The sequence below is a fragment of the Suncus etruscus genome, chromosome 12, assembly GCF_024139225.1.
Source record: "Suncus etruscus isolate mSunEtr1 chromosome 12, mSunEtr1.pri.cur, whole genome shotgun sequence".
Lineage (NCBI taxonomy): Eukaryota > Metazoa > Chordata > Mammalia > Eulipotyphla > Soricidae > Suncus > Suncus etruscus.
In genome coordinates, this window is record NC_064859.1 from 91,046,745 (window position 1) to 91,061,485 (window position 14,741).

Genomic DNA, 14,741 nt, shown 5'->3' on the forward strand with positions numbered 1-14,741 from the left:
GCAGTGATCCCTGAGTACAGAGCCAGGAGTCAGCTCTGAGCACTGCTGGGGTGGTTCCTCCCCCACCCCCAATAAAACAACAACGACAGAACATGGATACTCCCAGAGTCTCTGCTTCTCAGTGAGGCCAGGACTGGTTGTACATTATGGCCAGAGGCCTGTAGGGAAGGCACAGTCTGAGAGCTGGGCCTTTGTGCCTCCAGGGAGTGTTTCTCTGGTGCCTCCTGCCTTTTATTTTCTAAGGCCTTCAAAGAGTTATATCAGTATCTCCTTCTCTAGTGATTGTTTGTGTTTTGTTTGGGCCTACTCAGTAGTACTCAGGGCTTACTCCTGGCTTTGCACTCAGGGATTACTCCTGGTAGGCATGGGGAAACTTCTGGGGTGCTGGGAATTGAGCTCAGATGGCCTATATGCAAGGCAAAGGCCCTTCCCACTGCATTATTGCTCCGGCCCCCGATTTTATTTTAATTTTTTGTTTTTGGCCCACATCCAACAGTGCTCAGGACTCACTCCTGACTGTGCTCAGGGCTTACTCCTAGCAAGGAAAGCACCCTACCTGCTCTGCATACTTTTATTTTTCTGTGAGAGGAGGTCCTGCCTTTTTATAGTATTATCAGATTATTATCTATTATTGTCTTTACTTAGAGCTAGTCTTAGATTTTAGTCTCTTCAGTTTGTTTTTTTGTTTTTTGTTTTTTGGGCCACACCCAGCGGTGCTCAGGGGTTCCTCCTGGCTGTCTGCTCAGAAATAGCTCCTGGCAGGCACCGGGGACCATATGGGACACTGGGATTCGAACCAACCACCTTTGGTCCTGGATTGGCTGCTTGCAAGGCAAATGCCGCTGTTCTATCTCTCCGGGCCCCAGTTTGTATTTTTATAGTTTCTCTTAGTGAAAGTAAGTTCATATGTGTGTGTGCATGGGTGTAACTGTCATTTCTTTTCATGCATGGCAATATTCTGTATATTTTATTATATGTGTTCTTTCTGTGCTGGGGATCAAATCCAGGGTTTCACTCATGAAAGGCCAGTGCTCCAGTGCTCTGTCTCTGAGCTATACCTGCACTTATATTTGTTTTTTTTCCCCACTTATTGTCCTAGAAATTACTACATAGATAAGGATCTCCTCATTCCTTCTTAATTCCTCTTTGTTTTTATTTTGGACAGGAAGTCCTCCCAAGCAGTGCTCAAGGGACTCAGAGCTACTCCTGGAAATACTTGGCCTGATCCTGTTTGGATTTTGCAGTGCTGGGGGCCATCCTGGCCATGCTCAGGGGAATACACACACGACCAGGCATCCAACCTGGGGCCTCCAGACATGTGTCTTGTGTGTTGCCCTTTGAGCTATCAGCCCTAGTGTGGCCGTGTCATAGGTTAATCGCCAGCCTCTGGTGATTATTTCTAGTCTTTCCTCTTACATATTCACTGCAGTGAATATTCTTTTTTTGTTTTGTTTTGTTTTTTTGGGCCACACCCATTTGATGCTCAGGGGTTACTCCTGGCTAAGTGCTCAGAAATTGCCCCTGGCTTGAGGGGACCGTATGGGACCCCAGAGGGATCAAACCGCAGTCCTTTCTTGGCTTTTTATAGGATTGTTAAATTTTTTTTAGAAGCTTTTTATATGTTTGACATACTAACCCTTTGATTTCTATAGATGAAGATTTTCCCTTTGTTATCTGCCCTTTTCACTTTCCTTAGTCTTTTTGTCTTAGTGCTTTGTTTGTTTGTTTGTTTTTGGGCTACACCTGGAGACACTCAGAGGTCACTCCTGTCTATGCACTCAGATATCACTCCTGGCTTGGAGTGATATGGACGTGGGGGGGGAGAGGGAGTGGAGAGGGATTGAACTATGGTCCATCCTAGGTCAGCGCATGCAGGGCAAATGCCCTACCGATTGTGCCACCACACTCTGGCCCCTGTCTTAGTGGTTTTAATTGAATATTCTATTTAATAAGTAAACCTGGAAATGTTAAGAACCAAACTATTCTGGTGACCATTTTTCTTGAAGTATATCTCCTTCTACTTAGTCCCTTTTTTCTAATTCCATTTTTTTGTTTGTTTGTTTTTGTTTTTTGGGCCACACCCAGCGGTGCTCAGGGGTTACTCCTGGCTGTCTGCTCAGAAATAGATCCTGGCAGGCACAGTGGACCATATGGGACACCGGGATTCGAACCAACCACCTTAGGTCCTGGATCAGCTGCTTGCAAGGCAAACACCGCTGTGCTATCTCTCCGGGCCCTCTAATTCCATTTTTAATTTGTCTATAGCTATAAAATGTCCAATGGTTTGAATTCTTGGCCTTCCTATGACAATATAAAAATCAGTCTACATGTATGATGGATCTTTCCTTGTTGGATAGAAAATTTTTGGGGTTTTGGGTCACACCTGGCAGCTCTCAGGGATTACTCCTGGCTCTGCGCTCAGAAATTGCTCCTGGCAGCCACAGGAAACTATATGGGATGCCGGGATTTGAACCACCATCTGTCCTGGATCAGGCAAACGCCCTACCAGTATGCTATCACTCTGGCCCTGGATAGAAGATATGTGTGTAGCTGAATGTTTGAATTTAATGAATTAAGCACTCTACAGAAAGTATATTAAATACTGTAGAGAAAGAAATAAAGGGTGGTTTTGGCTCAGGAGATATCTCAGGGGCTGGAGCACAGGCTCTATGCTGGGTTTGAGCACGATCAGGCATAGTATCCCTTGCATGGAGCTGAGAGAGAGTTTCCCCTGAGCAGGGCTGGTTCTGTCTCCAAAACCAAAACCACAAGTGTACTATTTTTTGTGGGGGGGGGGGCACACATGGTGACGCTCAGGGGTTACTCCTGGCTATGTGCTCAGAAATCCTCCCTGGCTTGGGGGACCATATGGGACGCCGGGGGATCGAACCATGGTCCCTCTTAGGCTAGTGCTTGTAAGGCAGATGCCTTACCGCACCACGCCACCGCTCTGGCCCCACAAGTGTACTTTTTGGCAACTCATTTAGAACTTTCTGCATACTGTATTTAAGACAGTTATTTTAAGACATTTGACATTAAAACTCCTCTTGGTAAAACTTCCTTGTGAGGTTTTTCTTGGCCTGTTTCTAATACCTGAACCCTACTGGTGATTCTGGGATAGATCAATTAGTCCTGACTTTCTTCCCTGGTTCCTCGCCCTACATGGAGAAAGTGGCTAAGAATTTCAGAGGACACTGTCTCCTTTTCCTCTCATTTCTAACTTAGGAAACTTTGTTCTACTTGGACTTGAGGTAGCAGAGTAATTTGTCTTTTAAGATGATATTTCCATTTGGTAGACTCTAGCATTTTCATCTGTTTTTGGCAAATTACCTTAGAAATTGTACTTGGTTAGGGGGCCAGAGAGATAGCACAGCAGAAGGGTGTTTGCCTTGCACGCAGCCAATCAGGATGGACGATGGTTTGAATCCTGGCATCCCAAATGGTCTCCCATGCCTGCCAGGAGCGATTTCTGAGTACAGAGCCAGGAGTAACCCCTGAGCGCCACTGGGTGTGACTCCCCCTCAAAAATAATTGTACTTGGTGTTTTTTCTTTTTGCCTTATTCTTTGCTGGTCATAAGTTAGTCACTCCTTGTGGTACCTGGGGACTATGTAGTGCCAGAAATTGAACCCAAGACTTCTCACATATAAGGCAAGTACTCTCCACGGAGTCAGCAATTGTTTGAAAGTGTTCTTTCCTGCCTTGGTTCTTACAGCCATTGACTGGGAGGCTAGAGTGGTTCAAGTATAGGTAATATATTGAGTGACCATGAAACACCCAAATGAAGGGTTGAAACAGTTGCACTCGGATTTTATTGGAGTGTGAAAGAGAACAACCAGGGATTTACGTCTCTACAGCTCACAGCATTAGATCAATTTTTTGTTTGTTCGTTTGGTTTGGTTTGTGTTTGGGGCCACACTCAGAGAAGTTCAAGAACTGCTCCTGTCTCTGCTCAGGACTCGTTCCTGGGTGATCGGGGGCTCTAGGGTCCCAAGGATCAAACTCGGGTTTCCCACAAGCAAAGGATATGCTGGGTCATTGAACTATTTCTCTCCTACCCACCCCCACCCCCAGCATGGCTGGAATTGCTTCACCCCAGACTCAGAGATGGCCTTTTGTCTGAGAATACTTACCCAGGTTTTGGGGGCACCTACAGAAATCCATGGAGAAAAATCTAGGGAGGGAATAGAACCCACTGGGACGCCCAGTCAGGAAAGTGCAGAAGTGGAGTGGCCAGTGAGGGATGCTTGTCAGTGTGCAGTTGAGGGCTGACGGTATCCAGGGCCTGCTTCACGTCATCCTTCAAAATCCTGTTTTTACAAAAGAGGAGATCAAGGTCCTGACAACTTAGCTACCCAGAAGTCACCCCATAGCCTCACTGAAATCTCTGCTAGACTCACCCAGTGAAGCCCCTGTTCTTCCAGTTGTGAATGGTCCCAAAATATGTTTCATTTCATTACAGAAGAGGACCAATACCTAACTGTTCTTGGGCCCAAGGATACTGTATATTTGGATATATTAGATGCCTACAGAGGTTGCTTGACTAATACTTTGTAATAACTCAAATATTCTTCTCTTTAGGTTGTGCGGTGTTTGTGACCCTACCAATGAGTCTAGCAAACTTTTTTAGGTAGGTGTTATAATTAAAAAAAATTGTTTATTTTGGAGTGGTGACACTAGCTGGTGCGAGGGGTTGTTCATAGCTTTGCACTCAAGAGTTACTCCTGGCAGACTCAGAGGGCCATATGGGATGCCAGGGATTGAAGTTAGGTTGGTCACGTGCAAGAGAAGTGCCCTACCCACTGTACTTAACTTTCTGGCCCAGGTGTTATAAGATATATGGAAGTCTTAAGAAATTATTACTTAGAATTTGAGTCGTTTTCCTTTTGGAACCTGGACATTTTGAGATCACAGTACTTGTTTACTTGTATTTGGACTCTGGGATTAGGATAACTTAGGGTGGGTGTATGCTATCCCATAACCGTAGTACAAAGCTATTTATTACAATTTTGAGCTCCCCCCAAAAAATCTTCTTAGTTTGTCTTTTTTTTCTTCCTCTTTTGGCTGGAGGAGGCCAGTGGGAAAGGAGCCATCAGCCCTCACCCAGTAATGCTCAAGAAAGATGCTGGGGATTGAACCCAGGGCCCCTGTGCATGCACTCCAGCCCTTTGAGCTGTTTCTGGGCCTCACCTAGTTCTCATGGCCTACTTCCAGCCTGGTGACTAGTGTGCTAGAGGTTGAACCTGAGGCTCTCGCACCCAAAGCATGCCCTCCTGCTGTTCAAACTGGTTTATTATTTGTATAATGAATTTAACCCACCAGGAAGGCGTATATTTTTGTAGAGTACCGTGATAGTTACATTTTGTTTTATACATTGTTTATCCCACAATTTTAATTAGTATGGTTTGAACATATTTTTCTGGAGTTGTGTTGTTTGGAACCAAACTCTGCACTCAACTCTGTTCTTCTCAAATAGCATTACCCAGGAACTCCTGCTTGCAGAGTGGGCTAGGGTAGGGTAAGGTGGTGAGCACTTTCCCAGGAGGTGTGTCCCATCCTGAGCTACCCCACACCACCTTTGCACTGCTACTGTGGTGTGACTGTGGTGACCTGGATGTATTGTTTCCCCTCCGCTGTCATTTCTCTTTCCTTTCTTTTACACCCAGCAACACTCAGAGCTCCTGGCTCTGTGCTCAGAAATTGCTCCTGGTGGGCTCAGGGGACCATATGGGATGCCAGGGATGGAACCCGGGTTCATTCTGAGTCATCCGTGTGCAAGGCAAACGCCCTACTGCTGTGCTATCACTCTGGCCCCTTCCCTGCCCTTTCTATATGAGGCACTTCCTGTTTCCTACTTGAGTCAGATCAAGTTCTGTGTCCCTTCCCCAATCATGGCAGCTGGCTTTTATACACCTGGTGTTCATGGAAGCCCTAAAACATAGGCCTTGAAGTCATCAGAGATTATTTGAGTCATTTTCTAAAGATGAGGCCTTTATTGGGCTACCTCTTGCTGACTGTGGGTAAAGTTATAGAGCCTAGTATAGGACATGGGGCTTTGTTCCGATGTGCAAAACTCTATGGGCCACCTGAGAGCTCCAGAGTCATGGACTGTGCTCAGCAGTCTTGGTTTTTATCAATGTTTATCCAAATTCAATGTTCCAATGTTCACTCCAAAGTTTATGTCATTTTATAATGTAGAAGTATTACAGTGCACTCTTCTAGCCTAGTTTTTCTTCACTTGTTTTTCCTCTGTTAGTAGTCTCAGAATAAAGACAAGATTTTCTTTTCTTTTTTTTTTCTGTTCCTTAACACTCCCATGCTAGTTTGGTTTAAAGGGACAAAAATGGACTGGGAATTCTTAGTCCTGGCCTTGCTACTTAGCAGCAGAATTTAAATTCTCACCTCCTTATTTAACGTCCTTGGAGAATGGGGTTTATAATGTTGCTGCTACGTGTGGCTGTGGAGGTAATTGCAAATCTAAGAGTGAGAAAGTGCTTTGAAAACTATTAAAAATACACAGGAAATATGTTTTATATCTACTAATGTATTTTGTATGACTTGCTTTTTTTCCAGAAGCTACAAAAATAGCACCTTGAAACATGGGTCAGTCTATGAAACGATGGTTCCCTTCTTTTCTCCAAGTTTGCTATTCATTTTGTGTACAACATGGATCCTTTGCTCGCCTTCAAATATTTTAGAGCGACATCCTAGAATATTCTACTTCATGGTCGGAACAGGCTTTTCCAATAGCACAGTAAGATTGTTCTCTTAAAACCACACATATAAGGACCCTTTATATGTATTATGAACCTACTTTAGGAAACCTTATACTGTATCCTATTGCATCAGAAATTTGAAAGAACAGTTCAAACTTCAGATATGTGCTAGAGAGAGAGCACAGTGGTAGAGTGTTTGCCTTGAATGTTGCCGACCTGGAACAGACCTGGGTTTAATTCTCGGCATAGCATATCCTTGAGCCTGACTGGAGCGATTTCTGAACATAGTTAGGAGTAAACCCAAAAACCAAACCAAAACAAAACAAAAAACCAACCTTGAGATATGAGAAGAAAACTATATTCCTTTAAAAAAAAAAAAAGAAAAAAAAAAGCTTGATTGATAGATTGGTTTCTGGGCCACACCTGGCGCTTAGGCTCCTAGCTCTGCACTCAGAAATCGCCCCTGGCAGGCTGGGGGACCACATGGGATGCAGGAAATCAGGCCCAGTCTTTCCTGGGTTGGATGTATGCAAGAAGGCAAACGCTTTTTTCTCTGTGCTATCTCTCCAGCCCCAGAAAACTAAATTCTGACTTCTGAACATAGTTATATTGTGGAACCATGGCTTACTTAATTTTTTTCTGTTGGTAGTCTTCTGAAGAATTCATTGAATCATTTATTGATTCTCTTTAGAATAAATATTATTAACAAAATGTTTGAAGAGTTTGCAGATCGAATGGTCAGAGAGCTTAAAGGGAATTTTTTTAGAAGACAAAATGACCATCTGAATTAGGGGAAGCATCTCCTCACTGACCTGAACCAATTTTGTTGCGGGGGGGGGGGGGGGAAATACCTGTAGAAGGCTGGTTTGAAATTGGTTTATTTTTCTCCCTCCTAGAGATCATAGAATCTTAAATTTGGGAACGTTTTCTTTATTTTTGAGGGGTGGTCATACCAACAGTGCTCAGGGGTTACTCCTGGCTTTGTGTTCAGAAATTACCTGTGGCAGGCTCCAGGGACCATATGGGATGCCAGGATTCGAACCACCCTCTGTTCTGTGTTGGCCGAGTGCAAGATAAATGCCCTATTGCTATGTTGTCGCTTTGGCCTCGGAGAGTTTTCTTTGATCCAGATTGTTCCCTGTGAAAGAATTCTTTCTAGTGCATCTCTTCCAGCCTCCTGTGACACAGGAGAAGGGTCTTGTGGCTTTAGAGCCAACATTCAGTTGGGCCCTGGAGCGCTGGCTGTTATTGAACTTAACGGGTTGGCCCAGGTACATGACTATGTTTAAATGTTGGAGTGGCTGCTTGGGGGAAGTGCTTTGCTAATTAAATTTTCATTCATTCATGCTTTTCTTTTCCTTCTAAAATAGTGTAAGCTGATTGTTTGCCAGATGAGCTCCACACGGTGCCCAACACTCAACTGGCTGCTGCTGTTCCCTCTTTTCTTGGTTGTCACATTGGTGCACATAGGCATCAGCTCTTCCATGGAGAGCACTCTGCTCTACACGCTGACCGTTGCTTTTACTCTGGCCCATATCCATTACGGCGTACGAGTGGTGAGTAAAACTCCATGTGATTGGCAGGTGTGGTGGAAAGGAGATGAGGGAGAATTTCAAGAGAAAGCTGCTTATTATAGAAAGAGTATAATAAGAATATAGCCACAGGCACTTGGGGGAGAGTCTTAAATTTTGAGTATTATCTAGCTGTGTAATTGTAGGTATTGTTACTCTAATTAACATGCCCAAATAACTGCAAATAATTTAAAAGCTGGATAATTGTAATAATAGAGTAGTTCTGGTGACAGTGTAAACCTTTTTCTTGAAGAGAAATTTTAACTCTTGTGCGTTTAAACATGGAGATGGAGCGGGCCTAGAAGGGTGCCAGGAAGATGGCTCAGAGAGTCAAAGCATTCATTTTGCAGGTAGAAACTCCAGGTTCAGTCCCTGGCACTACTACTATATGGTTCCCTGAGTACCACCAGGAGTGATTCCCTTGTCTGAATGACCAAAAGAAAAAGCAGGTTATCAATATAGGATCCAGTAATCCCATTTCTATATCCCCTTTCTGTAGCTTAAGAGGCCTTTGTATTGTTCATGAGCATTATTTTAAAAATTATGCATAAAATTTATTCTGCTTCCTCCCTTGCCCAAATCTAATAGCGATGTGGTAAAGAGGTTGGAACTAAAATGCAGGGCCAAAGGGCCAAGGGTTAAAACAGTTGCTCTACAAGTGGCACAATATATGATTTCTTGAAGACCACATGGTGCAGTCTCTGAGCACCCCCAAAACAAACAAGCGAAACAGCAGAAAACTGAACTAAATCATGGTGCTGGAGATCAGAGCTGGACATGCCAGGCATGAGCTTTGGTCCACTGAGCTTGCCCCAGCCCAACAGATGAGATTTTTGAAAGCATTAAGAAGCATTTGAGGAGCTAGAGAGCTAGTGCAGTGGGTAGGCACTTGCCTTGCACTTAGCTGATCTGAGTTTGATCCCCAGCATCTTAAATGGTCCCTGAGCAGTACCAGATGTGTGTTTTCTTGCCAAAAATGGTATTTTAATTATGACATGATATTCTCTCTCTCTCTCTTTTTTTTTTTTTTTTTTTTTTTTTTTGATTTTTGATTTTTGGGTCAGCACTCAGGGGGTTACTTCTGGCTCTTCACTCAGAAATTGCTCCTGACAGGCATGGGGGACCATAGGAGATGCCCCAAAACAAAACAAAACAAAACAAAACAATTAACAACAAAAAATAATCTGGAAAATAAAGATCAGCTCAACTGAAAAATGTTCCCAGGAGCATGATTGTTTGTTTTTGTTTTGTTTTGTTTTGTTTTGTTTTGTTTTTGGGGAGGGTCATGCCCGGCAGTGTCCAGGGGTTACTTTATGCTCAGAAATTGCTCCTGGCAGGTTTGGGGACCATATGGGTTGCCGAGATTTGAATCACTGTCCTTCTGCATGCAAGGCAAACACCCTACCTTCATGCTATCTTTCCGGCCCCAGTTTTTTAGTGGAAACCTCAAGATTAGGAGAAAATATTAAGTAACATTTGTTAACTGGCATATACGTAACTTCTTGCCTGCATCCTAGAGATAATTAATATGGTATAACCTATCAATACACAACACACACACATTTTTTTTTTTTTTTTGGTTTTTGGGCCACACGCAGTGGCGCTCAGGAGTTACTCCCTGCTCTGTGCTCAGAAATTACTCCTGGCTCTGGGGACTGTATGGAATGCCAGGGATCGAACCTGTTTCCGTTCTGATTCAGCCACATGCAAGGCAAACACCTTACTGTTGTGCTACCACTCCAGCCCTGTCAGTTTTGAGATTCATTATCTAGAAGTGTCATGAGAGGCTGAGTATTGACTTGACTCTTTATAGGGATTTTATGTCAGTTTTTCCAGTTTGTTAGTCTTTGACTATATTGGATGTGAATGTGCTTTGTCTGGGGCTCTGGGAAGACGAGGTTTGGGACTTAGACTGATTCAGATATAATTTCTAGTTCTTGAGGGGTGTTTATAGTCTCCAATCTGCATCCAACTGCAGGTATCCTGAACAAAAAATGTCTTCTGATTTCTGACTTTCATGAATTGTTGTCCCCACTGGGGACACTCTGCTTCTAAAAACAATGAGTACTTGTTTGTCATTTTCTTCTGTTCTGATTTTTCACAGGTCAGTCAACTGAGCAACCATTTTAAGATTTACCCCTTCTCCTTGAAGAAGCCAAACTCAGATTGACTAGAAGCAGAAGAAAAGAATATTGGCCTATAACCTACAGAAAGAAGACCTGTAAATAAGATGCTTGTAAATATTTCCTCCATCACCTATGAACTCTAAATGCATCTGCTCGCCAGACATGGGAACTTGGTGTGTGTCATATACATGGACAGCAGGAATGAGAAATATGATGCAACTGGTGGAATTTTGGACCTACTAACTCCTGGTGTACCTTTTTTTTTTTTTTTTTTTTTTTTATAAAACCATGTGTCATTTTAGTTAAGTATAACATAGATTCTCAAAATGTTCTGAGTAATTTTAACTTGAATCCAAGAAGTTTTGGTTAATACAGGTTTAAAAGTGCTTTTTAAAAGCTTTTATTTTTAAATCCACAGATTCCTCTAGGAAGATTGGTACTGTTCAGAAAACCACAATATGTTTTCACACTTGGTACTCGGTGGTAGATCTTCAGCTGTGAAAACTGTCAGTAGCCCAAATCCACTGTAGGGAAAAGAGCAAATGACTTGGAGCCAGAGATGCCAAATGATGACAGAACAATGTTCCGTTGCCAAATACTGATTTCTCTTTCCCATGGAAATGCCTTTTATCTTCCTGTGTTCAGAGAGCTAGTAGACAGAGTCTCTAGTATCCTGGCTCTCTTTGTTAATGGAAAAGATCTCAGTACGTAGTTTAATTAAAACAACAACCATTTGTTGGACTTGGTCGAGAATGGAAGTATAACTGTAGCTCACCCTCTGGCATGTTCATTGTTTAAATACGGCATTTCCCCCTCAGCTGCGGGTTGCTGAGATGTGGTGCCTGTGAACTCTCCTCATGTGAAAGCATGTACTCGTCCCTGTCTTTCAATAATTACTTGCGCAGAACACATAGAAACCTCCGTAGAAGCAAATTTAGTGCAGCGTTAGGAATCTCGTAAGTCCCACTATGAAATTACTACTATGAACCTCACTACAAATGAGTTTTCTGGTTCAAGTTGTCCTTCCTTCCTTTCTTCCTTCCTTCCTTTCCTTTCCCTTTCTTCCTTCTTGCCTTCCTTCATTCCCTTTCCCTTCCTCTCCCTCTTCTTTTTGTGAAGGAGGGAGTGCTCTTTTTACTTCATACAGGATAAAGAAATCCCAAGAAATCCTCTTTCCAACTTTCCTACTCTGAAGAGCTTTGGATCTCGATGCCTTACTCAGTAGAATGCCCTTTAATATGACAGGCAGTGACTTCTGAGGTTTACTGACAAACATGAAATTTCCTTTGAATTAAATGTGATTGTTTTCTAGATTATACCTTTTTCACGATTGTGGATATTTTCTATCTCTTTTTTACTTTATCTTTAGTTTGGTGGTGGTAAAATTAATATGCCGATTTTCTTTTATTTTGTGCTTGAATGAAGAGTGTATCTTAAACCCTTGATTATTTTTTTTGGACGGATTGCACTTGGATATAATGGGCACCCTTTTGTTGATAATGTAATTAAATGCATAATCACTATTTATATATGAATAAGACCATCAATAATTTTAATTATAATGTATTCCTTGAATTTCCATGTGCTGCTTTGTAAAAAAAAATCACTGTAATTGATACGTCAGGGTTTTTTTTTATTGTAAATTTTAATCATTGTCATTTAGGGTATTAGAAATGTGGAGTCAAGAAACTAACTTATGATGCTGAACTCATTTTAAAAAATTTGTTCATCAAGGTTGAGGTGATTTCATAAGATCTAAAATGGACACTGAAATTAGTTGAGAAATTGATACAGAAAAAAACATGGGTAATGATTCCTTATTTATTTATCACTTTCCATCATGGAAGTTCCAGAAAGAGCCAGTTAATTGAAGGTAGCTGTTTTTTATGTACCTTGTTCTTATCGCCTGTAAAATCAAATTGGATAAAGTGTTAAGTTGGGATAAGGACAACATTTTATTTTAAGGTCTCTAAGTGAATAATTTTATTGTTTCGTTGACATTGTATACAAGAATGAGATTAATCTATGTTATAAAAAAGAACTGATAAATATTTATAAAATGAGTCTTGAACCCCAGGCTTTCTTCACCTTGGACAGTAGAGAGAAAAATAATATTTATTGACACAGGGGCTATCTTTCCTCAGTGCGTGTTTCTGTTCTTTTTCTGTTACATCAGATTTATTTGGAAATCATTTTGGGCCTCCCCATCCAAGGCTTATTTCCCTCCGGTGCTCTTTCCTTGGCACCATTAGATGAGAAAAATGGAACAGTGAATTGTTTCAGAATATGGTGGACCTCTTATTGCAGCGCACTGGGCCTGCTGGTCCTTTCTCCTGCATCACCGGGCTGCCCTGAGAGCATCTGGAAGGGCCACTGTGTTCCTATGTGTCCGTGGCGAGCTGCCCCGGAGGCAGGACTGAGACTACAAAGCGCTTCATAAACATCTGTCATGCCAGCTAGGCTAACACTTCCAAATTCGGAAAGATATGTCAGACCTACTTATGGAATCGGTGGGGTGGGTGAATCCACACGTAGCATTTTTTTAATCCCAAATGTATATGCAGCACTGCCTTTTGAGGGTGGGTGTCTTGGTGGGTCTGACATGTAGCTTTGCTCTGCCTATCAGAATACTGTCTCTCAGCCAGGCCCTTGGTGTTTCCACTGACCAAAGCTGCAGAGACCCGTGAGCAATTGTGTTTCAGGTTATGATCAGGAAAATGCCCTCTACTCGCAGAGAGCTTGGAAAAGCGAAATCTAAAAATATCTGAGGAGGCTATGCGAATATTCGCTGCCTTTTGCAATTCTTTAATAAGATTCATGATTTGACTGGCAATGCTGCAGTCTTAAACCGTCACGGTTTAAATTATCATTCTTCCAATGATACATAATAGATGTAGTCTTTTTGTGTGTGTGGCTTTTTTTCATAGGGTAAGGGACCATGCTTGATGGTGCTCAGGGGCTGCTTCCAGCTCGGAGCTTACAGATTATTCCTTGTGGTGCTTGGGGCCAGGTAGTGACGGGGATTGAACCTTGGCCTCCTGCAGACAAAACATGTTCTTTAACCCATTGACCTATCTCTCTGGTCTTGTAGTTTTTAGACTTAAGGGTAATGGAACGAAACATTTCCAAATAAAAAAGCTAAGAAGTTTTCTTCGGAATTTTAATATGATGACAATACTTTAGAATACTTCAAGGGGCCAGAAGTATGGTTCAGCAGAAGAGCACAGGCTTGCATTTGATCCCTGGCACAGCAAACGGGTGCAAACAGCAGGAAAGTATCTGATATAATTCCTTCAAAAGTAAATGCTGATTATAGTCTGGGATGTTTTAGTGTAGCATGTCATGCATTTTACTAAGAGTGTCTTTGTCTAGAGTCACCCACATTCTGAATAAATACCCACAGAGTATTGATCCTGACCAGGAGCCTGGGCATCGGGGGAATATGCAAAGATCAAAAACTGGCCAAGTTCATTTGAAAGGGAACCAGGAATCACCTGGTACCAGTGCTTGTGAATTTGGAAGCTTTTTCAACTGTTCTGTCTTCAAAGAAATCACTTATTCTGAATAAATAACCTCGTGACCCCAAACAGATTGTGATTCTGTCAGGTAGGAAGAATAAATCTGATGAACCAAAGGTATATGAATCAAAGATTGCTTTTTTTCTCCTTTATGTTTATGCCAGAAATGTGTCTCTAAATCTGCTTTTCTCGCCAGCGTGTGAACTAGCTAGGTCGACAGAGACATGGCCTGCTTTGTTCCTGTTGCTCCAAGCTCTTGCCATGTCTCATTGCCCCGATTGCCTTAGGTCTCCTGACTAGTCCAGGTCTGAGCAGGGGCCAGAGGGAACAAAGGGCACCTCCGAGATGAATACGTTTAACTTTGGCTCCCAAATAAGCCCCAGTAGACACAGGCCTTAGTTCCCAGCAGCCTTGCTCTGATCTCCGCTCTGCATTCAATGAATTGCTGTGAGAACTTGTGATTTTTAACTAGTATTTTCTCTGTCTTTTGCAGCGCTTTGAAGGCAGCTTGCTGTATTTATTTTTTGAATGCCCCATAGGTAAATAACCTGGCTTATTTAGCTGCCAGCTCTAGAACTTTCCAGGAAGAATTTGAACTCGTATGCTGCACTTGAGCAATTTGATGTGTGTAAAGTGGCACTTTTTTGTTTGTTTTGTTTTTGTTTTGGAGCCACACATAGAGGTACTCTTGGTTAGCTCTGTGCTCAGAAATCACTCCTGGTAGGCTCAGGGGACCATATGGGATGCCAGAGATTGACCCCAGGTCTGCTGCATGCAAGGCAAATACCCTACTCACTGCGCTATTGCTCTA

General features: G+C 42.5%; 1 protein-coding gene across 2 annotated transcripts in view; it reads left to right on the plus strand.

Annotated features, from left to right (window-relative positions):
- The window catches only part of SELENOI (selenoprotein I), a 51,575-nt gene extending 39,087 nt beyond the window's left edge, over positions 1-12,488 (plus strand). Inside the window, exons 7-10 of one of the 2 annotated variants that reach the window (XM_049784484.1) lie at positions 4,581-4,629; positions 6,573-6,753; positions 8,086-8,271; positions 10,391-12,488. In XM_049784484.1, coding sequence (XP_049640441.1) covers positions 4,581-4,629; positions 6,573-6,753; positions 8,086-8,271; positions 10,391-10,489 — 515 coding nt within the window. In that variant the 3' untranslated portion in view covers positions 10,490-12,488. The remainder of the gene's footprint in view (positions 1-4,580; positions 4,630-6,572; positions 6,754-8,085; positions 8,272-10,390) is intronic. The other variant, XM_049784485.1, reaches the window with a different exon arrangement.
- Positions 12,489-14,741: the final 2,253 nt, after the last annotated feature.